Source organism: Zonotrichia leucophrys, chromosome 3 (assembly GCF_028769735.1).
Source record: "Zonotrichia leucophrys gambelii isolate GWCS_2022_RI chromosome 3, RI_Zleu_2.0, whole genome shotgun sequence".
Classification (NCBI taxonomy): domain Eukaryota; kingdom Metazoa; phylum Chordata; class Aves; order Passeriformes; family Passerellidae; genus Zonotrichia; species Zonotrichia leucophrys.
In genome coordinates this window covers 85,116,614-85,134,065 of record NC_088172.1, presented here as the reverse complement: position 1 = coordinate 85,134,065, position 17,452 = coordinate 85,116,614, and the positions used below count along the sequence as shown (strand labels likewise).

At 42.3% G+C, this 17,452-nt stretch overlaps 1 protein-coding gene across 3 annotated transcripts in view; it reads left to right on the top strand.

The window, feature by feature from the left end:
* The window catches only part of PTPN14 (protein tyrosine phosphatase non-receptor type 14), a 110,749-nt gene that overhangs the window by 38,506 nt on the left and 54,791 nt on the right, over positions 1-17,452 (top strand). For 2 of the 3 annotated variants that reach the window (XM_064709105.1, XM_064709107.1), the window contains exons 2-3: positions 675-1,001; positions 7,571-7,740. In XM_064709105.1, coding sequence (XP_064565175.1) covers positions 828-1,001; positions 7,571-7,740 — 344 coding nt within the window. In that variant the 5' untranslated portion in view covers positions 675-827. Of the gene's footprint in view, positions 1-251; positions 540-674; positions 1,002-7,570; positions 7,741-17,452 lie in introns of those variants that run through there. The other variant, XM_064709106.1, reaches the window with a different exon arrangement.

Here is a 17,452-nt window from a genome sequence, read left to right as displayed (position 1 = left end):
GAATGAGTATCTAGAATATGCGTTCTCTTCCTCCCACTCGGTGTTGCCCCGGTCTCTGGCAGCCGCGTTCCTGCCATTACTCATTGCACCTAGGAGGGTTTGGGGATGGAAGCCAGCAAAACGCGAGGGATCGCCTCGGAGGAGGCTCCTCTGAAATGGCTCGGATGCTTCTTGCTTTTCACATGCATATTTTAGGTTTGATTTTTTCGGAGGTGCTGAGTGCCTGCATTTCCTGCGGACCCGCAGCCAGCCTTTCTTCTTTCAAGATCGCGCCTCTTTTCAAAGCCTCTATTCCTTAGGTTTTTAAACCAGTTTTCAAAGCTGGCCCGAGGGCATGAAAACTCGAAGATTATGTTATAGACCCCTGTGGTGGGGGTAATGGTGGGAGAGTTAGCACCTCTGGATGAGTGCCCTGTAGAGTTGCTGTTTGTACTGATCCTCTCAAAGAACGGCTTTGCGATTAAATCCGTTCTTTAAATTCAGCGCCAACACAGTATTTTGGAAGATTTGTTGTATAAGTTATTCATTTGGGATATGTAGTGAGTACCTGGCAATCCTGTGTGTGGAGGTGTTTATTTCATGGTTTTAAAATGCGAAGTTCTTTCCCGCTGAACTTCAGGAACGTCTTGTTTCGCACTTGGGTCTCCTTACTTACTTGTGCGTGTGTTTTGCAGGAATCCCGTGGAGCTCGCCCCAGGAATGGACAGCTCCCTCCGTTTGTGGAGGAGAGCGGTGCCAGCTGAAGCGGCCTCGGAGGCGGGCGGGCAGCAGCGCTGGTAGCTCGGGGAGAGCCGGGGCAGGGCCGATCCCGCCGGCTGTCCGCAGCCATGCCGTTCGGGCTCAAGCTGCGGCGCACCCGGCGCTACAACGTGCTCAGCAAGAACTGCTTCGTGACCAGGATCCGTCTGCTGGACAGCAACGTGATCGAGTGCACCCTGTCCGTGGAGAGCACGGGCCAGGAGTGCCTGGAGGCTGTCGCGCAGAGGCTGGAATTGCGCGAGGTAAGGGCGGCTCGGGAGGCACCATCTGTCACTGGGTAATTGGACGCGATTTTAGCTCGGGCAGTCTGTGCGTTTGAGTCATGTTGTTCTCAGGGCTGGCCAGATACGATCAGCAGCTGGAGCTTGGACAAACACACTCTGATTGCACGGAGCGGCGCTCGGGGCTTTGGGCTGCTGCTCGTCCGTCCTGGCTTTGGGAGCTCTTTGTAACAGCGAGTTTCTTTTCTTAGAAAGCCGCGAGTGTTACTTGTTGAGCTGGGATGCCAAAGGACAAGTTACAGTAACTTTTTTCTGAATGTAGCCCTAGTTTCACGGCACTGATGGCTGAATTATGCAGATAGGAAGGTGACTACCGGCTTTTAAACATCTGCCTTTATGTAAATACTCTTGATACTATAAAACCGAAGAGGGCAACAGTAACACTAACAGTTGTGTTTTACTCGTGGGGTTTTTCTTCCTTTTGGTTTTGTTTAATATTTCGCATCTGAAATCCTAAAAGTCTTCTTTCACATTCCCAATGCTTCTGGAAATGTCAAAGAAACCAGTCTTTATTCAAGACTGAAATCCTTACTTTTCTACTTCTTGCTGTGTTGAAGTGTTTAGTATTTAAGTATTGAATCCTTTATAGAAATACCTTTCCAATGTGCATGGCACATTGAACTGACTGACTTTTCTTACCTTCTGTGGGCTCCCTACATGCTTCTACACTTCTGCAAATCATAAGTGGAAAACCATTGCCTGGAAGTTGCTGTGTTATCATCTGGCTGTCCTGGCTGATACTTTCTGTAAGCACAGCTGGAGAAATTAAAAATCTTTCAATGTTTTATTCAGTTTGCCCATGGTAGTGGGGGCAGCTGGAAGATAGCATACAAATAACTCCAATATCTGAAAACTAAACAATTTTTTTAAAATAATGATAAAAATGGGAGAAGAATGAGAGAGCTCTGTGTGTGTGTCCAGAATAGGCTGGAAGATGTGCAGGCAGGAACAGGGCAGAAGGAATATTGCATAGTATATTTCATACTTGAGTGGTTTGTTTGCTTGTTTGGTTTAAATATGAATTTTAGTAGAATCATCTCCCCTCTCCTCCCTTTACTTACAGAGATGAAGATTTATCAATGCATCATTTTTCCATTTTTTTTTCCTTTCTGTTGGGAATACTCTAGGGTGTCCTTAGGGAAGAACCAAAGTTCTCTCTTTCCTTCCAATGCAGAAAGCATTGAAATAAATGAAGTGGTTCTCCTCATGTTCCTTGTGAGCTTATCTAGTTGGTGCAGGAGAAGTCTGGGGCCTCCTGATTCTCTCTGGAGGTCCACCTGCATTTGCAAACAATAGCTCTGTCAGGGGGTCAGTGTCCTTTTCCACAAAGCATTTTGTGATCTCAGAACGTGTTTGGTTCCACTTTGGAACAAAGCCTGAAGTTCCAAAATTTTCCAGAGAAATGAAATTACACAGTAGAGTAGCAAAGGAAGCTGTGTAGGTCCATGTTCAGTTCCATGGGGGTTTTCTATTGCTTTGGGTTTTTTTAATTTTCCAAATTATTTCTGTCATGCAAAAAGAAATATGTCAGCACAAAAAGTTTGTGTTTCAAGATAAAAAAATATTTTAACAACATAGAAGAGAATGCTTTGATGTTGTTGGAACGCATTCCCCTTCTTTCATCACCCTCCCTGCTTTTTTTTCTAAACAAGGCTTTGGCAACGTTGAACTGGTTTTGTAAAGTTCAGATTTCAACACTGCAGCATTTTTTGACAGAAGTGGGTGTTTTGGGTTTGTTTTTTTTTTTTTAAGGAGAGAATTACCTAGCTCTTTCAACTCTGAGAGGGTCTCCCTGTGTCTTCTTTTGCTCCTTGGATGAGGAATAATTGGAGCTGGCAAGCTTGGAGGTGCCTGGTGCTGTTCTTTCTTTCAGACCCCAAATTCAGTTATTCTTCTGCCCCATAGTCTTCCTGCCACTGTTTGTGAGGATGATGAGGTAATTTGATGACTGTCCCCTTTCCTCTCTAGGTTTACCATCATTTTTGACCTCACTGTCCACCCAAATTCTATTGAAGGGTCAAAAATATTTTCACAAAGCTCAAATTTCTACAAGATTTGTGCAACTGGATCGCTGAGTAGAGAAGCGTGTTAAGTGTACCTGAGGCAAAAATCCTTGCAAGCATTCATATCACAGAGAGAGTTTTAAAATTCCCTGAATGCAGCAAAACCTGCAGCTGGCATATGCCTTTTCTTAGAAATCCTGATTTGCAAGCTGTGATGTACAAGTAAGGATAAGCCAACCCTTATTAAGTCCCATGCTAACAAAACAGTGCTAAAATCCTGTTTGTCTCCTCCTTGCAGTCTCAGTTTGGTTTTATGTTCAAATAAATCCCAGGTGTACCACGGCTTATACCTTCAAGTTAGGAATGCATCCATGTCTCACTCAGTCCAATTCTTAGAAATGAACAAAAAACTGTCCAAACCCTTCCTGCTGAAAAGCAAAACTCTTTGAGATTATGCCTTGTTGTGAGGGACTGTCGATCATACCACACATGACTGAAAAACAGTATCTGGCGGATTATGCATATTTCTATTTGATCTCTGGGGAATGCAACTCCCTGCCTGACTGACTCAGGGTTCAGGAGCAGGTCAGCAGAAAGTGGAGCCATGTAACTACTGTAAAATCTGGTTTTATCCTTTTCAGCAAAGCTCTTGACAAAGCATCAGGTCTTCTACTTGAAGAGTTACTGGTTCCAATAAAATGTGATCTTATTTCCAGCATTATGTAAAAGGTAAAGACAACAAGAGGGGAGGAAGGGAGAGGAAAGACAAGGCCAAAAATATAATTTTATAATTATGTATGTATGTTCACAGTTTATGAAAAGGATTTTTCCCCAATATAATGTAATTTTTCCATTCCAATTCCAGACTAAGTGAACCTACTTGAAGTAGCATAGTAATCTGTAGAAATCTGTTGGAAGTCTTCACGTTTCCTTATCCTTTTTGTTCTTTTTAGTTCACTTTCTAAAATGTTAAAATGTTTAAAGGTGGTGTGCTCTGACGTATTGTAGGTGGGAGAGAGGGCAAGAAGGTTCTTCCCAACCAGAATTATTCTTGTGAGCCAAATTTCACAATGGTATGTCCATCACTGTCATCCTGTAAGCCCCAAACCAAAGCAGGAGGTTGGTGAGCTGAGCACCACAGGCAAGTGCTGTGCACTGTGCAGAGCTGGCCTTTTGCTGCTGTTCTGACCTTTAGTGGCCCAGAAGGGGCTCCTTTCCTTCAGGGCACAGCTGAAACATGGGGTTTTGCAGCCAGCTTGCCTCCAAGTGTGGCTTGGTTTGACTCGTCTTGCCAGCAAAGCCGAGATGGGGTTCAGACAGTGCTTGGACAAAAGACCTTCTATGAATAAAACATTGTCCTTCTATGAATAAAGCAAATGGCTGCTGTAAATGGCACCTTCCCCTCTGTTCAAGTGCCCTGGGATAGCAAGGCTTAAGGTTTTTTGCCTGGAGAAGCTGGAGCTCTATCTCTTTCTCAAGGATAAATGTTTATTTGGCCAACTAACCAGATTCTTTAACAAACACTGAGCTGGGCTTGATGAATCTTTTAGAATGACATTTGCTGGTTTAGTGATTTTTTGTCATCTCCTGAAGGTGACCATTCTCCTTGTTTGGCCCAGCGTATATGCAGGGGTAGTTCTGGACTTGGGAGGATAGCTAAGGCCAAGTCCAAAACAAGTATGTTGCCTTCTGAACTGGCAGCTATAATGTCACCTATTTTAAGACTTCCCAGTGCAGTTTTTGTAAGTCTGGTGTTGGGATGCACTGTATTTTGAGAATCACCTTTTCATTCTGGCACCCAAGTGCTCTGGTTCTTGTCTGCTGCTTTAGCAGAGGACTGCAGCTCCTGGAGGAGTGTGAACCAATTTCCTGGTACCACTTATGAAGTCATGTGTGGTAGGTGAGACAAATTTTAAAACCTCGAGGATAACTTGTGTTGCTTCAGAGCCTGACAGGTGTAGGTATAGATATTGATTCCATGGAAATCCGAGTGAAGTCAGTGGTTCACTTTGTGCAGGTGGACAAACAGACCAGCTTTTGGAATCAGCCTAGTTTTTAATCAGCTGCTTATAGATAGAAGATCCCATTTTTTTATAACCTCAGCTAATTTTGGGGATGCTTTGTGGACTGGACAGCATGGCATGACTCACCTTCTGGAGAGCCAAACGCCTTCTCATAGCACGCTGAACTTGGTGGTCCATCCCTTTCCAGTCCCACGTTCTTGTGTTCCTTTTTGGGGATCACTGATACTCGTAGTGGGGAGGGTCTCTTGAGGTGTGTACAGCAGTGGCTAGAGGAGTCCTCCACTGCAGGTTCTTCAAAAACACATGAGATTTTCAAGAAGTGAAGTTGCTGGCAACAGGGACCTGATTTTCAAATAACTGTGTCTCTCCAAAGTGCGTGAATTTGAGACATGGGCTCTGCTCTGCTATCAGTTCCTGTGCTTCAGCTGCAGTAGCTTGATCCTCTCCAGGCTGCTTTCCAGGAAAACAGTTGTCTTCTAGTTGTGCAAAATGCATGCTGCCCTGTTTGCTCCACAGTACCTGCTGTAATCTAGAAGCTTCAACAGCACTGTGTTTCATTTACTTCTTGTTCCTTGGGATTGCTTCTACATTTGGTACTTGAAGAGCCTTTCTGCTGTAGCAAATCTAAACTGGCGCTGTCTCCCAGCCCCCACTCAGAGGGGAGGGACTGTGCTCATTGGAGCTGTTTAATTGCAATCCCTGAATTCCTTGAATAACTCTTCTAGGCCTCAGAGTCCAAATCTTCTTCTTTGGTAGATGTTTTACAAGTACTTCACACTTCAGATTTGGGGTTCTAGCTGTTTTGAATGTTTACTTTTCCAAGTAATATGGAAGCTCTGTTTTTGCATCTCTGCACTGTTTATTGCTGAGGATGAGCTGCCCTGCAGTGATTTTCAAGTGTGTTAAAGGGTTTCCCTTTAGAAGTAGTAAAATCACTGCTTTTTTCTGCCTTCACATTAATTCCTTTTCTTTGCTGCCTCCACTGTCCCTCCCACCTTCATTTTAATCTAATTACTACCAAGGTGAACTCATCAGAGAGAACTTTTTATCCACTGGTGACTACAAAGGGAGAGTAGAAATATATCAGGGAACATTTGTGAGGTTAGTTTTGTTTGAAGTTTATCCTGTGGGAGATGCTGACTTCTTGATTTATTTGTGCCCTAGGTAGATTGATTGATTGACTGATTTATTGAAGATACCTTTAATTTCTAGGAGGAAATACTACAAAAGAACAAGCTTGCTTCACTGTACCAGACTGAGCAATGCTCAAGCTGTTTGTCAGGCTTAAATGAGGAATCAAGTTGAATTAGTTATCACCTTAGTTAAATGCTAGTCTGGATGTTGTCCAAAGTTGAAAATATGCATGTAATGAGACCCTAAAGTAAGTACACCTGTGCTCACATTCAGAGTCTTGCATGTTTGTCTCTTGCATGCCTTCAGCTATAAAGTAGTTGGAGCAGTGCTTCCCTACTGGTTTGTTGCCATTTGTGAACATTTAAAATTTTTGGTATTGTATTGCTTGTACTTGTATTGTGTGCTAAGTCATGGTGTGTGCAATGGTTTTTATAGAAACATCCATACCAGCATGAAATAGGCTGTTCATGGTGGATTTTGCAAAGTTTAACATCTGCAATTTGTCTGCTACAATGTTCTTCACTTTTTCTTCAGATCTGCAGCCATAGTACTTGATGTTTAAGTGCTTTTCAATAAAATCCTTCATGATGGATTGCTTATTCCTTCAGCAGCTTTATTGCCACTTTGTAGCTGTAGTTCTGAGTGCTGTTCTGTGTTAATTCCTCTTCACCAGCAGCAGTCCCACGTGGCTCATACAGGAGCTGCTACAGTCATTGAGATTTGCACTGGGCAAGAAACAGCTGAGGTTTCCAACCCGGCATTTCTGTGGAGCCTAGGGCAAACAACTTGTGTGATGTGCACATTCTAACTGTATACTTGTCCATCATAAAACCTTGTGAGTGAGTTAAAAAAAATAAGAGTGAACAATTCCATGTTGGGTAAATGGTTCTGGTATTGGTAGATATATTTTGACATATGCATGTTGGTTTGCATTTTTTTTTTCTGGTTGGATGAGTCCTTGTCCTTTGTGTGCAGTGGGCCTGATTCAAAGTCTTATGAAGCCTTTGCACTTTAATTCAGGCTTGGTGTTTGCTGTCTGTTCACAAAGCACAGGTGTCCCTTGAGAAAACACTCAGGCACTTTCTGTAAATCATTTATGTCACCTATCCCACAATGTTATGTAGAGCTCTTCAATATGCATTTGGGAGAGATGGTAGAAGGCAGATAGTGCACTGTGAAGTATATTGCAATATTAATTTGTCATTGTCTTCAAAATGTCCCATTAAAAAAAGCAGTAAAAAAGAAATTACTCTGACTTTGCATATGGAAAAATGTACACAGTGCCATCTGTTCTTATTTGCATTTGTGACATCGTGTGAGTGATCTAGCTGGCAAAGGTAAACTGACACTCATGTGTTTCTCTGTCTAGACTCACTACTTCGGCCTTTGGTTTCTCAGCAAGAACCAGCAGGACCGCTGGGTTGAACTGGAAAAGCCTCTGAAGAAGCAGCTGGACAAATTTGCCAATGAGCCTTTGCTTTTCTTTGGGGTGATGTTCTATGTGCCCAGTGTTTCCCGACTGCAGCAGGAGGTGACAAGGTATGTGCTTCCCTCTGTTCACAGTGTTGGGATAGGGCTGAGAGAGAATGGGACCGTGACAGAGCATCTGAGAGAAACACTTGCTCTGTTTCTGGCATTCCATATTTGCTCAGGTATCAGCTGCTTATTTCCTTTCCTGATGATTGCCCAAATGGGAAAAAATGGGAGAAGTCACCACTTGATTATGTCTGCTTGGGAAGAAGAAAAAAAAAAAACCTGTCTCACTGGAAGATTGTGCATGACCAACTGCAGGGGAAAAAATGGGAGTCATATGACTAAAAATCTGACATAAATTTTAGAAAGGACCATGGCGACCATGGATTTTCTTCTGTAACTTTCTACTGGTGAAAAGGAAGCCACAAAGGAACTCTATATAGAGTTTTAGTTTATTATCCTTAAGCCTATGTGTGCTTTGGTGAAAGTGAACTTTGGCATTTTTTTTTCCAGGTTTTGCTCATCCCACTCTTGATTTTCCCTTATGCTTCACAAAAAGATTAAAACTGTTAAGAGGGCATTAGTCCTTTAATTATGATCAGGGCGTACCTTTGCAAACAACTTCAGTGGGAATTACTCTTTTATTCAGAGCCCTGTGCTGCAGTTGTAACAATACAACTGTTTTGAGGGGCTATTTTTGTAAACCACATCACTGGGTGGTTTTTGCACATCTGTGCTGTACTGAAATTTAATAATACAAAAAAGAGAGCGAGGAGAAAAAAGCCCACCTCACCTAAAAAGGGGCGGAATTGTTTTCTTTTTAACCAAAATTATTTCATTTATCTTCTCTGAGCAAAGTTGTATCAGCACAACTGAAGGTAAAGCCTGGAATAAGTGGATGAAGGCTTCAGGGTGGCAGAGGCCTTGCCACTGAAAAAACCTGATGTTGCTGAAATCCTGGAATTCACCACATGGTCATGGTAGCTAGGAAAAGATATACAAATAGTGAAGAAAGAGTGGCCTTAATTCTAGAAGGCATCCAAGACATGAAGCATTCTTTTTATATTGCAGATTGCATATTTTAAAGGATCTTTATTTGACACTGAACTGGGAAGTTGGTATTGTTAGGATGTGAAAAAGTTGTGTCTTGAAATGGCAGCTGTCAAGCCATCCCTTGACAACTGTGTGTACTGAATTCTTGCCAAAGAGTGGGATAAAAGCATCATAAAACTTCAGTTTCTCTGAGAACAGACCAAACACTGATGCTTGTCTGTATCTGTGTGTTCCTGCTTTTAGGTACTGGGAGAGGAAAGCCTCAGTACCTTTTCCTTCAGAATTATTTTAACGTGCAGACGGAATGTCTGAAATGTTGTGTTGCTCAATTTGTCAGCCCAATCCTGGCCTGGTTGTGTGCAAGGAAGCATCGTGGCTGCTTGTGTGCTATTATCTCTTCAAGCTGCAGCCTGCAGTGCTGATTGCTCATTCATAGCTCACCTGCAGAGGTATATTTGCTCATTCTGCCCAGGCTGGTAATAACAAAGCATTTCAGTGACAATTGAACTTCACAGCACTCTCAATTGGAGTGGCTGCTGCTGAATTGTTTTTCTTTCTGAAGTGATTGATAGCATAAGCTGTAGAGTCTTATAAGTGCCTTTTATGTTTCTTTAAAGGTGTGTAGCAGTTTACTAGAGGATTTCAGATATAGAATAACCTGTTAAGATTTGTTTGTTGTTTCATGGAGTGGAATTGCTGCACTGGAGATGGTGTGATGGCAGCAAACCTTCAGCAATAGGTAGATTCATATTGGAGGCAACGGTGGGGACCTGGAGGGTTCTTCTGAAACAACTGGCAGAGAAAGGCTTAGTTTAAAACCTGATTAGATGCACAGATGGATGTGGGCTTATAGGGGTTTTTTTTGGCTCTTGGTAAATTAATTCAGCATTTGCTTTTATTTTGTTGGTGTCTGCTTCTAGGATTAGACTTGATCATGATATGATTACATGTGATGTTGAGGTAGGCAATGGACTCGCCCACTCAGTGCCTGTGTATTTGATTTATATTTAGGTACAAATGACAAATCTGTCTGAAATGCAGAACTTGTGATGAGACACTTCATCCCCTTCTGGGAGGCTGCAGAAGCACCACAAACAAACCCAACCCCAAAACACAACCACCACCAAAGGCCAGAGATGCAGAGGTGGTGACCATACTGCCAGCAGTGGATCTGTCACCTTTGTAACCCTCTCCAAGTGGAAACACCTCCAGCCCTGAGCTTGCCTGGCTGTGCTTGGAGTTGAAGGTGAAACCCATCTCTCAGCAGCAAGCTTTTAGTTAATTGTAGACTCCAGGGTTTCCAAGGTTGATTAATATTCTCTGAAGATGATGAAGTCTTCTGAGAATGCTTCAGCAAACACTGACATAATGCACAAGTATTCAAACACTAGGGAGTTGGTTTCCTGAGCTGGTTTGCTCTGCCTCTGATCTGTAGGATTATAGACTTGATAGCTGGTTTTGAGAAATTTGTCGCCAAATTGAATATTCCTTCCTGTTTCCAGTGGCTGCAGCCTCCTGTGTCTCACATACTGTCATTGCACAAACGGAAAATGATGCAAGTCTTTTAGACTCTGTTGGTTGAGAGGAGCATCACTTAGGGTGTTGCTCACTGGCTCTGAGGTAGTGTTCCTTAATAATTTTATGTGAAATATCACCTGAAAGATCTTTTCAAGACAATATGTGAACCATTTTGTGTTTGGCTGTTGTTCGGTGGTTGGAACCAATAGGAAGCATCCTGGTACCAGCACTACAGTATTTATAAAATTATAACTCCTTTTCATCTTATCATGACTGCCAGAAGTAGAAAATGCTAATTATGCCTCCAGGCCCGTGGATTTTAACTGCCTGCAGGTGTTGGTAGTGGTCAGGAGCTCTGCATGGTTTCTCTGGTACCTTCCTGTATTGACAAGCCAAGTGTGGAAGCACAAGTAAGGCTGAGTTACACTGCTCCAAGAGCTGTGTCCCAGTGCTGGACAGACTCGCTGGACACCTGTCTACATGTGCCATGCTGGGAGAGGAGTGGAACAGCAGTGTCGTGAGGAGTCAGTGCTGTCCCTCACAGGGAATCACAGTGTGGGAAGGACAGGTGATTTGCTGAAGTCAAATGCAAGCAGCAGTTTCAGAATGGTTGAGGTTGGAAGGTATCTCTGGAGATTGTCTGCTCAGAGCAAGGTCAACTAGAGCAGATTGCTCTAGGACAGTGGAATATATTCATGGAAGGAGAGATTCCACACTTATTCTGGGAAATCTTTTCACCTCCCCAATAAAGAAGGGGTTTATGGTTAGAAGGCGTGCCATGTATTTCAGTTTGTGGCCAAATAACCCCATAATTTCAAATTGTGGATTGATGCTGAGTGGGTGAGTGGCTACCTGGGCTGGCCATGTAACTGGTTATTTAGGACCTGTGGAGCTGCAGGTACCTGCCACATAAACACAAGTACTGCCATGTCTTCATGTGGGATGGATGCTGTAGTTAATTTGGAAGAGGTGTTTCTGATAATATGAGAGACTGTGGTAAAGAAAATGAAAAGACAAGAGTGCCAGAGCAGTTTATTTAGCTTTTAAGCTCTTAGAAGCCAACCTCTGAGACCTGCAAGAAGGGATGAAGTGAAGAGTACTATGGGGAGCACATTGATTGTTTTAGTAGGTCACATCTGACTCTGACTTGCAGTTCTTTCCTTCTTTGACACAAGACTGATGCTTGAAGATGAAAATATTGGTGGTGTAGAGGTTTCTTCTCTTTGGATGAAGTTAATCACTGGGACAGGACAAGAAGCACCTGCAGGACATTGTCAGCCTTGTTCAATTTGTGGTTTTGAATGCAAATGCTGGGGCTAGTCAGGGCTGTCATGTTTCCTGACTTGTGATGGATGCTTCCCAAGGATGTCCCAGGGAAATATACAGAAAGCAGACACCAGTTGTAGAGTACCTGGTTTTTGTTTCTGGTAGTGACCATGACATAAATATTGCTATGCCTTGCTTTCAGAGCATTGTACTCTTGGCATCATGCCTTCTGCTGCCTCCTAGGAAAGCTATTTCCTACCTTCTAGGCCTCTTATTTCTCTACTCTTTCTACTCTTTTTCTTTTCTCTTGAATTGAGGCTCCCATCTGTATATATTCCTTGTTCTTAATCCTGTCTCTTCCAACATCTCAGTGACTCCAGCATCTCCCTGCCCACTGGTCATGGCATTCTACTGGTCCCCAGTCCCACAGATGTTTTCTATTTTTACAGATTAATTCAAACTCCATGATAATTCCTTAAGTTGTTAGTAGGAGTTTTCACCATGTCATTATTTCTACAATTTGAAAACTTCTAGAAGAATTTGTGATAAACAGAATTAAAAAAAAACAAAACAAGCAAACAACAACAAAAAAACTCCTCTTCAGACTCGATGGCTGTTATAGCAGGAGTAATTTGGGTGGGAGTATGGGGATTGGCACATTAGCAAAAAGCATTTTTCATGGAAGGCTACTTAGACAACCTCTTTTTAGTCATCCAGCTGTTCTCAGTGAGCAGCCATCGCAGATGGAGATGCTGCCTGTGCTTTTGGCATGTTTAAAGCACCTGGGATCTGCATACTGTCTGATATAAAGCAGTCTTTGTGATGCCCTGTAGAGTAGATATTTGCATAGATTAGACATATAAATCTGCCTTTTATTTTCTGCTAACTCCTCAGAGAGGAGGCATCCTTTCAAGCATTTATTTTAAAAAAAAGTCTTTGTACAGTGTCTAAAGTAAACAAGCTTGCTTTCACTGTGCTCTTGTTCCAAAAACAGAGAGCCCACACACTCTTGTGGCTTTCTGAAAATGTGGGTGCGATGCTGCTTTCTGCACAATTATCAGACAATCAGGGCCTTTTTCTTTTCTCCCCTTCCCACTGTTCTAAGGAAATACTGAAGTCACATTTTACTCCCCACAGTGTCTCTTTCTTGGCCTGTGATACTGCTGTGCCTCCTGTGAAGGAATAAAGGTGTGCTTTGCTCTGCTTTGCTTTTTTCTTTCGTGGAAGAAGTTTTCAGTATCTTACTAGGTGCTCTGCGCTCAGTAGTGGCTTTTGTGCTGTTGCAGAGGGGGACACAATTCTGGAAGTGAGAGCAGTTCCCGGTGTGGGTGCCCTGTGGAGCTGGGCCCTGTGGAGCTCTGCACGGTGGGTCTGGCATGCGGGCCGCGTTCCAGCCCTGCCGTGTGCTGCGCTGGGCTCCTGCCCCAGGTTCAGCTGCCAGCGCTGCGTTTCCCCAGAAGAACGTGCTGTACAGCTTTCCTGTGAAAGGAAATGGCGTTTGGAATGGGATGGCTGCACCTGTGAAGTGTGGGAATGAATGTGTTTGCAGGTGGAAAATTAGAGCCCGTGGCTCCCTCCCAGGCCTCTTTTCTGGACGGTCTGGGAAAATTCAGCCCCAAACTTAGCCTCTTTTAACTAAGTGAAAATTTATTTTCCCTGATATTTTGCTGCCATACCCTTTTCTTCACCATTTCTTGTAGCTGTTTTTTTGTTTGTCTTTTAAGGAAATATTTCTTCTTCACTGTTCCTGGCCTTTCCCTCTTTTTGTATTTCTGTCAGTGTTAGGCGAAGACATTTTAAGCAGAAGTTCTTTTAAAGCATAAAGAGGTACAGACTCCTAGGACTATATGAATTTTTAAATTATATGAGTATAAAGTAGAGGGGGAAAATTGGTGTTTGAGTGCTTCATATTTACAAGGAAAAATGATTTTGTAAATCTGTTTTAACAAATGCTGGAGTTTTTGCCTTCCCTCAAAAAAGTCCTTGTTAGATGTCTTGCCTACTTGAGCTTATCTTTGCTTTTAGTCTGCTGTGCTTTTCTTTTTTTTTCATTTTTTTTTGAAAAAGCTAAGGTTTCACATCCTCCTGTGTAGCTAGCTTTTAAGACAAGCTACAGATTTCTACCAATCACTGCAGTCTTTTCTGCTAGTTACTGCTCCTTACGCTGTGCTTTTAATTTCTGTGTTAAGGCTGGATATCACATATTGTCCTATGCCAACCTGGTTTTGTGGCAAGCTCAGTGAAGTGGAACTCTTTTGGCTGTTAAGGATGTAACATTTACATGTGACAAGTCCATGAGGCTGCTTTGCTTTTCATGGTTGGTCACACCTGCAGCTTGTGGCTGCAGAAGTCTCTGTGTGTACTTTTGAGCTCGTGGTAGTTGGTTTGGCTTCATTGTCCAAAATAATTATTTTGAATATCACACTGTGCTGGAAAAAACAGCACAATGTGTACAATCAGATTTGTTCCAGACATCCTGCACTGTGCTTGCCTGAAGCAAGGACTGTGACTGATTGTGTGGCCGTGCTTGTTGCTACACCACAGATAGACTTAGAGGATTTTTTTTAATGCCAATGGACCTCAAAAATGTACTGACATTTAACAAATTTTCTATGAAAGTACAGAAAAACAGCATGCAGGATGGGAGGGGAAGAGAGATGCATGTTTTGGATTGCATGAGTGGATTGGTAAATGAGAGAGAACTGAGTGATACGTGGCAAATGGGAAGGTGGAATAATAAAAAAAAAGTCCAGAGTTTGGTCTCTTACACCTGGAGATTTAAGTCAGAATTTAACCCTTCAGTGCTACTGGTGTGTAACAGAGTGGAAAAAAGTTTAGTTTTCAGGCTGCAGAGGTCTCACTGCTTTTTCTTGCTTTGTCTCTTCCTAGGAGCCTTTGTCAGTTCGTGTTTATGGTGTACGTACCAGCCCATGTTTTAGGAGCATGCCTGCTGTCTTGGAAAGATCTTATCTGAAGGCAGGCTATGCAGTTTCCAGAAAAATGATTGCACTCATTGCTGCTTTTCTGGGAAGTGTCATGGCCACGGCGCTCATGCTGATGAGCTCTACTCACACCACACAGGAAAGGCCCTGACACATAGCCCTCCCTCTTGGCACCAGAAACAGCCCTGTGCCTTGCCCAGCTGGAAGGATGATGCACCTCCTCTTCACTGTGGTGTTGTCGCCAACATAAATATGACATTAATGGTCAGAAGAGTCCTGCGTTTTTAGCTATTTCCATTTATAAAGTTTTTCAGTTCCCTTTGTTTCTTAGCTTGAGCTGCCCTTGTGTAGCATTGACCAGTGTAGCTTCTTTCTTCTAGAATATTTCCAACTTTATAAGTATAGATGTATTTTTTATATATATATATATATATATATGTAGTATTTCGATTTTATAGAGAGCTTTGGATCAATGGACTGCAATGTTAAATGATTTACATGAATTAAAACAGTTGCTGCTATACATGGAAGCTGTATCAAATGAACAGAAGAGGACAGGGTAAAAGTGTATAAGAATGGCAGACCTTGGAAATGGAGGATAATTTAATCCCATGAATCTTGTCAAAGCTTGTGTTCTCAGCTAAATGATTTGGGGAGTCAAATTACTGGGTAAGTTTTTACAGAGGAATGGTGTGAAACAACAGTGAAAGGGCATGAGGTGTCAGCTGCCCCCTATGTGGTGGTACTGTTTCTTTCCTGTTTAACTAGAAGAACTAATAGAGGGTGCTGTGGGTATGTGATGAGTATTTAAACACAGCAAAAGAGTTGGGACTAGTACTAATCTAAGTGTCTTATTCATTAGAGTATTTCTGGGTTATCATGGTGAGATCTCCCAGAGGAAGCAGTAGGAGCTCTGGAGCTGAAATTTTTTAAATTGACATGAGGCAAATAAATTTTTGCTGGAACAGAATTCCCTTGGTTTTAGATGGCTCTTGAGAGCCTGCATGACCATGCAAACCCCAGTCCTGTTCAGGGCCCTCAAGTCTTACAGCTGGAACTGCGCCCCATCTCCCAAAGCTGGGCGAAAGGCAAGCTCTGGGATCCACTGCTGAGTGCAGCCAGGGAGTCCTGAGTCCTCAGGGATCCCAGCTCTCTTCTGTTGAACGAGATTGAGGGTGGGTCGTGAAGTAACATGTCGGTGGCCTTTTTTGTTTTCTTTTTTTTCTTTTGCTTTTTTTTTTTCTTTCTTACTTTTTCTTTTCTCTTCCTCCTAGCTGCTGGAATTTGGGCTCATGTTGTCCAGGTAAGGGAGCAGTTCTGGAACTGCATGCAAGCTGGATGAGTCCTCAAAGCCCTGGGTGGCCACCCAGGCTTAGACAGTCTGGGATATTTGCATTTTGGTGCTCCTTTGATGGTTTTATTGTTTTGTTTTAATTATTAGACTTTTTTAATATTAGTGGCTACTGTAGCATGAAACGCACACATTAGGCTTGTACTTGCCTTGTTGTAAACACCCTGATACTTAATTAGCTTTCATGTTGTATTTAGAGAACAGCAACAACAAATAATGTGCAGTATTTACCTGGGTCTTGTTGTGTTCATATTATTGCAGTGTATGTGTTGTTTCTCTTTTCAGTAATATTTTTCAGTCGGTTCTTTTTGAATGTGTATTTTAGTGGATGTTTAAACTTTGACTTAAAAGTAAGAACTCCTTCAAGGCAGACCTAAGATTCAACATTAATTCCCTGTTTATAAAATATTTGCTGAGGAGGGCAAACCCTTCTCCCAGCTGACTTTCTTCAGTGAATGGGGAGCTTGTTCTCTGTGTGTTGGTTATTGAAAGCTGAGCTCTTTGTGCCAGATATTTTAAGAAACTGTTGACGCTTAGATCTAATCTGTTACATTATACTGTGCTTTTAGACCAGAAAGTGAATGTGTTTTCATGTGTGTGGTTGGGCAGTACATATGTAGCAACTCTGAAAAATAGTGTTGCATAACTATAAATACAGTGTAGGATACTTTCAGCCTGCATTCTTGCTTTACTGTGTTTTGAAGGCAATGGCTGTGGTGGTTAAAAATGTTGCAACAGGAATGTCTTGGCATTGGGCAGATTCACATTTATATCTGATCATAAGGAAATAATACTAATTTTATGCTCTGGGGCTTAGTCACGTGTGCTAACATACTGCTTTCCGGATGGGAGCTGTTTCTACATTCAATTCTGGTAGAACAAATACTTTTGGAGTAATCTAACCCTTCTTATTGGACCCTTTTAAAAGGAAGCAAAGATTACATTCTGAGGTTCTGCTCTTCTTGTAGACTAGTGATACATCAGTTACAGAAGTTGTGAGAGCTTCCTCTCTGGTCTTAGACAGCCCAGATTGAACCCTTCCATGCAGTTATGGTAGTGGAGGTGTTTGCACTTGGGAAAAAGTGCTTTGCATCTCCTTTTCTTGTCCACCTGGGCACGTGTGCTGTTGGATACCCTGGCTGAGCCTGGATAAGCAATATGGATGGCTTTTACCATTGCTGACAGCCATAAATGATTGAGATTTTTAAAAAACAATTCCACAGCTGGGTACAATGTAGCAATTTTATTGTCCGTGCTTGTGATTTTTATTATTTTAGGGTTTTCCCCAAACTTTGAAGATCTTGGAATGAGGTAGTGATATGAATTTCAGTCTGGGATTTTTTTACATGTTCAGAACAGTACTCAGACTAGATTACTAAAGGGCAAGTAAGGAAGGTCATGAAAGGTATGATTCCAAATATTTTATAGCTCTCAAAAACCAGAAGGAAAAAGAATACCTGGCTTTACCAAAGAAAGAAATATCCTTCTTGAGTAGTGGTATGGCTTTGAGGGGGTTGATGTGTGGCCTGTGAAACTTCAAAGATGGCAGTACATTAATCATGCATCCTTTTCAAAAGTATATAAGGAACCAGATGAACAGAAAATGTGGATATGTGCAGCAGAACAGAAGAAGGTTCACTGAGTCACA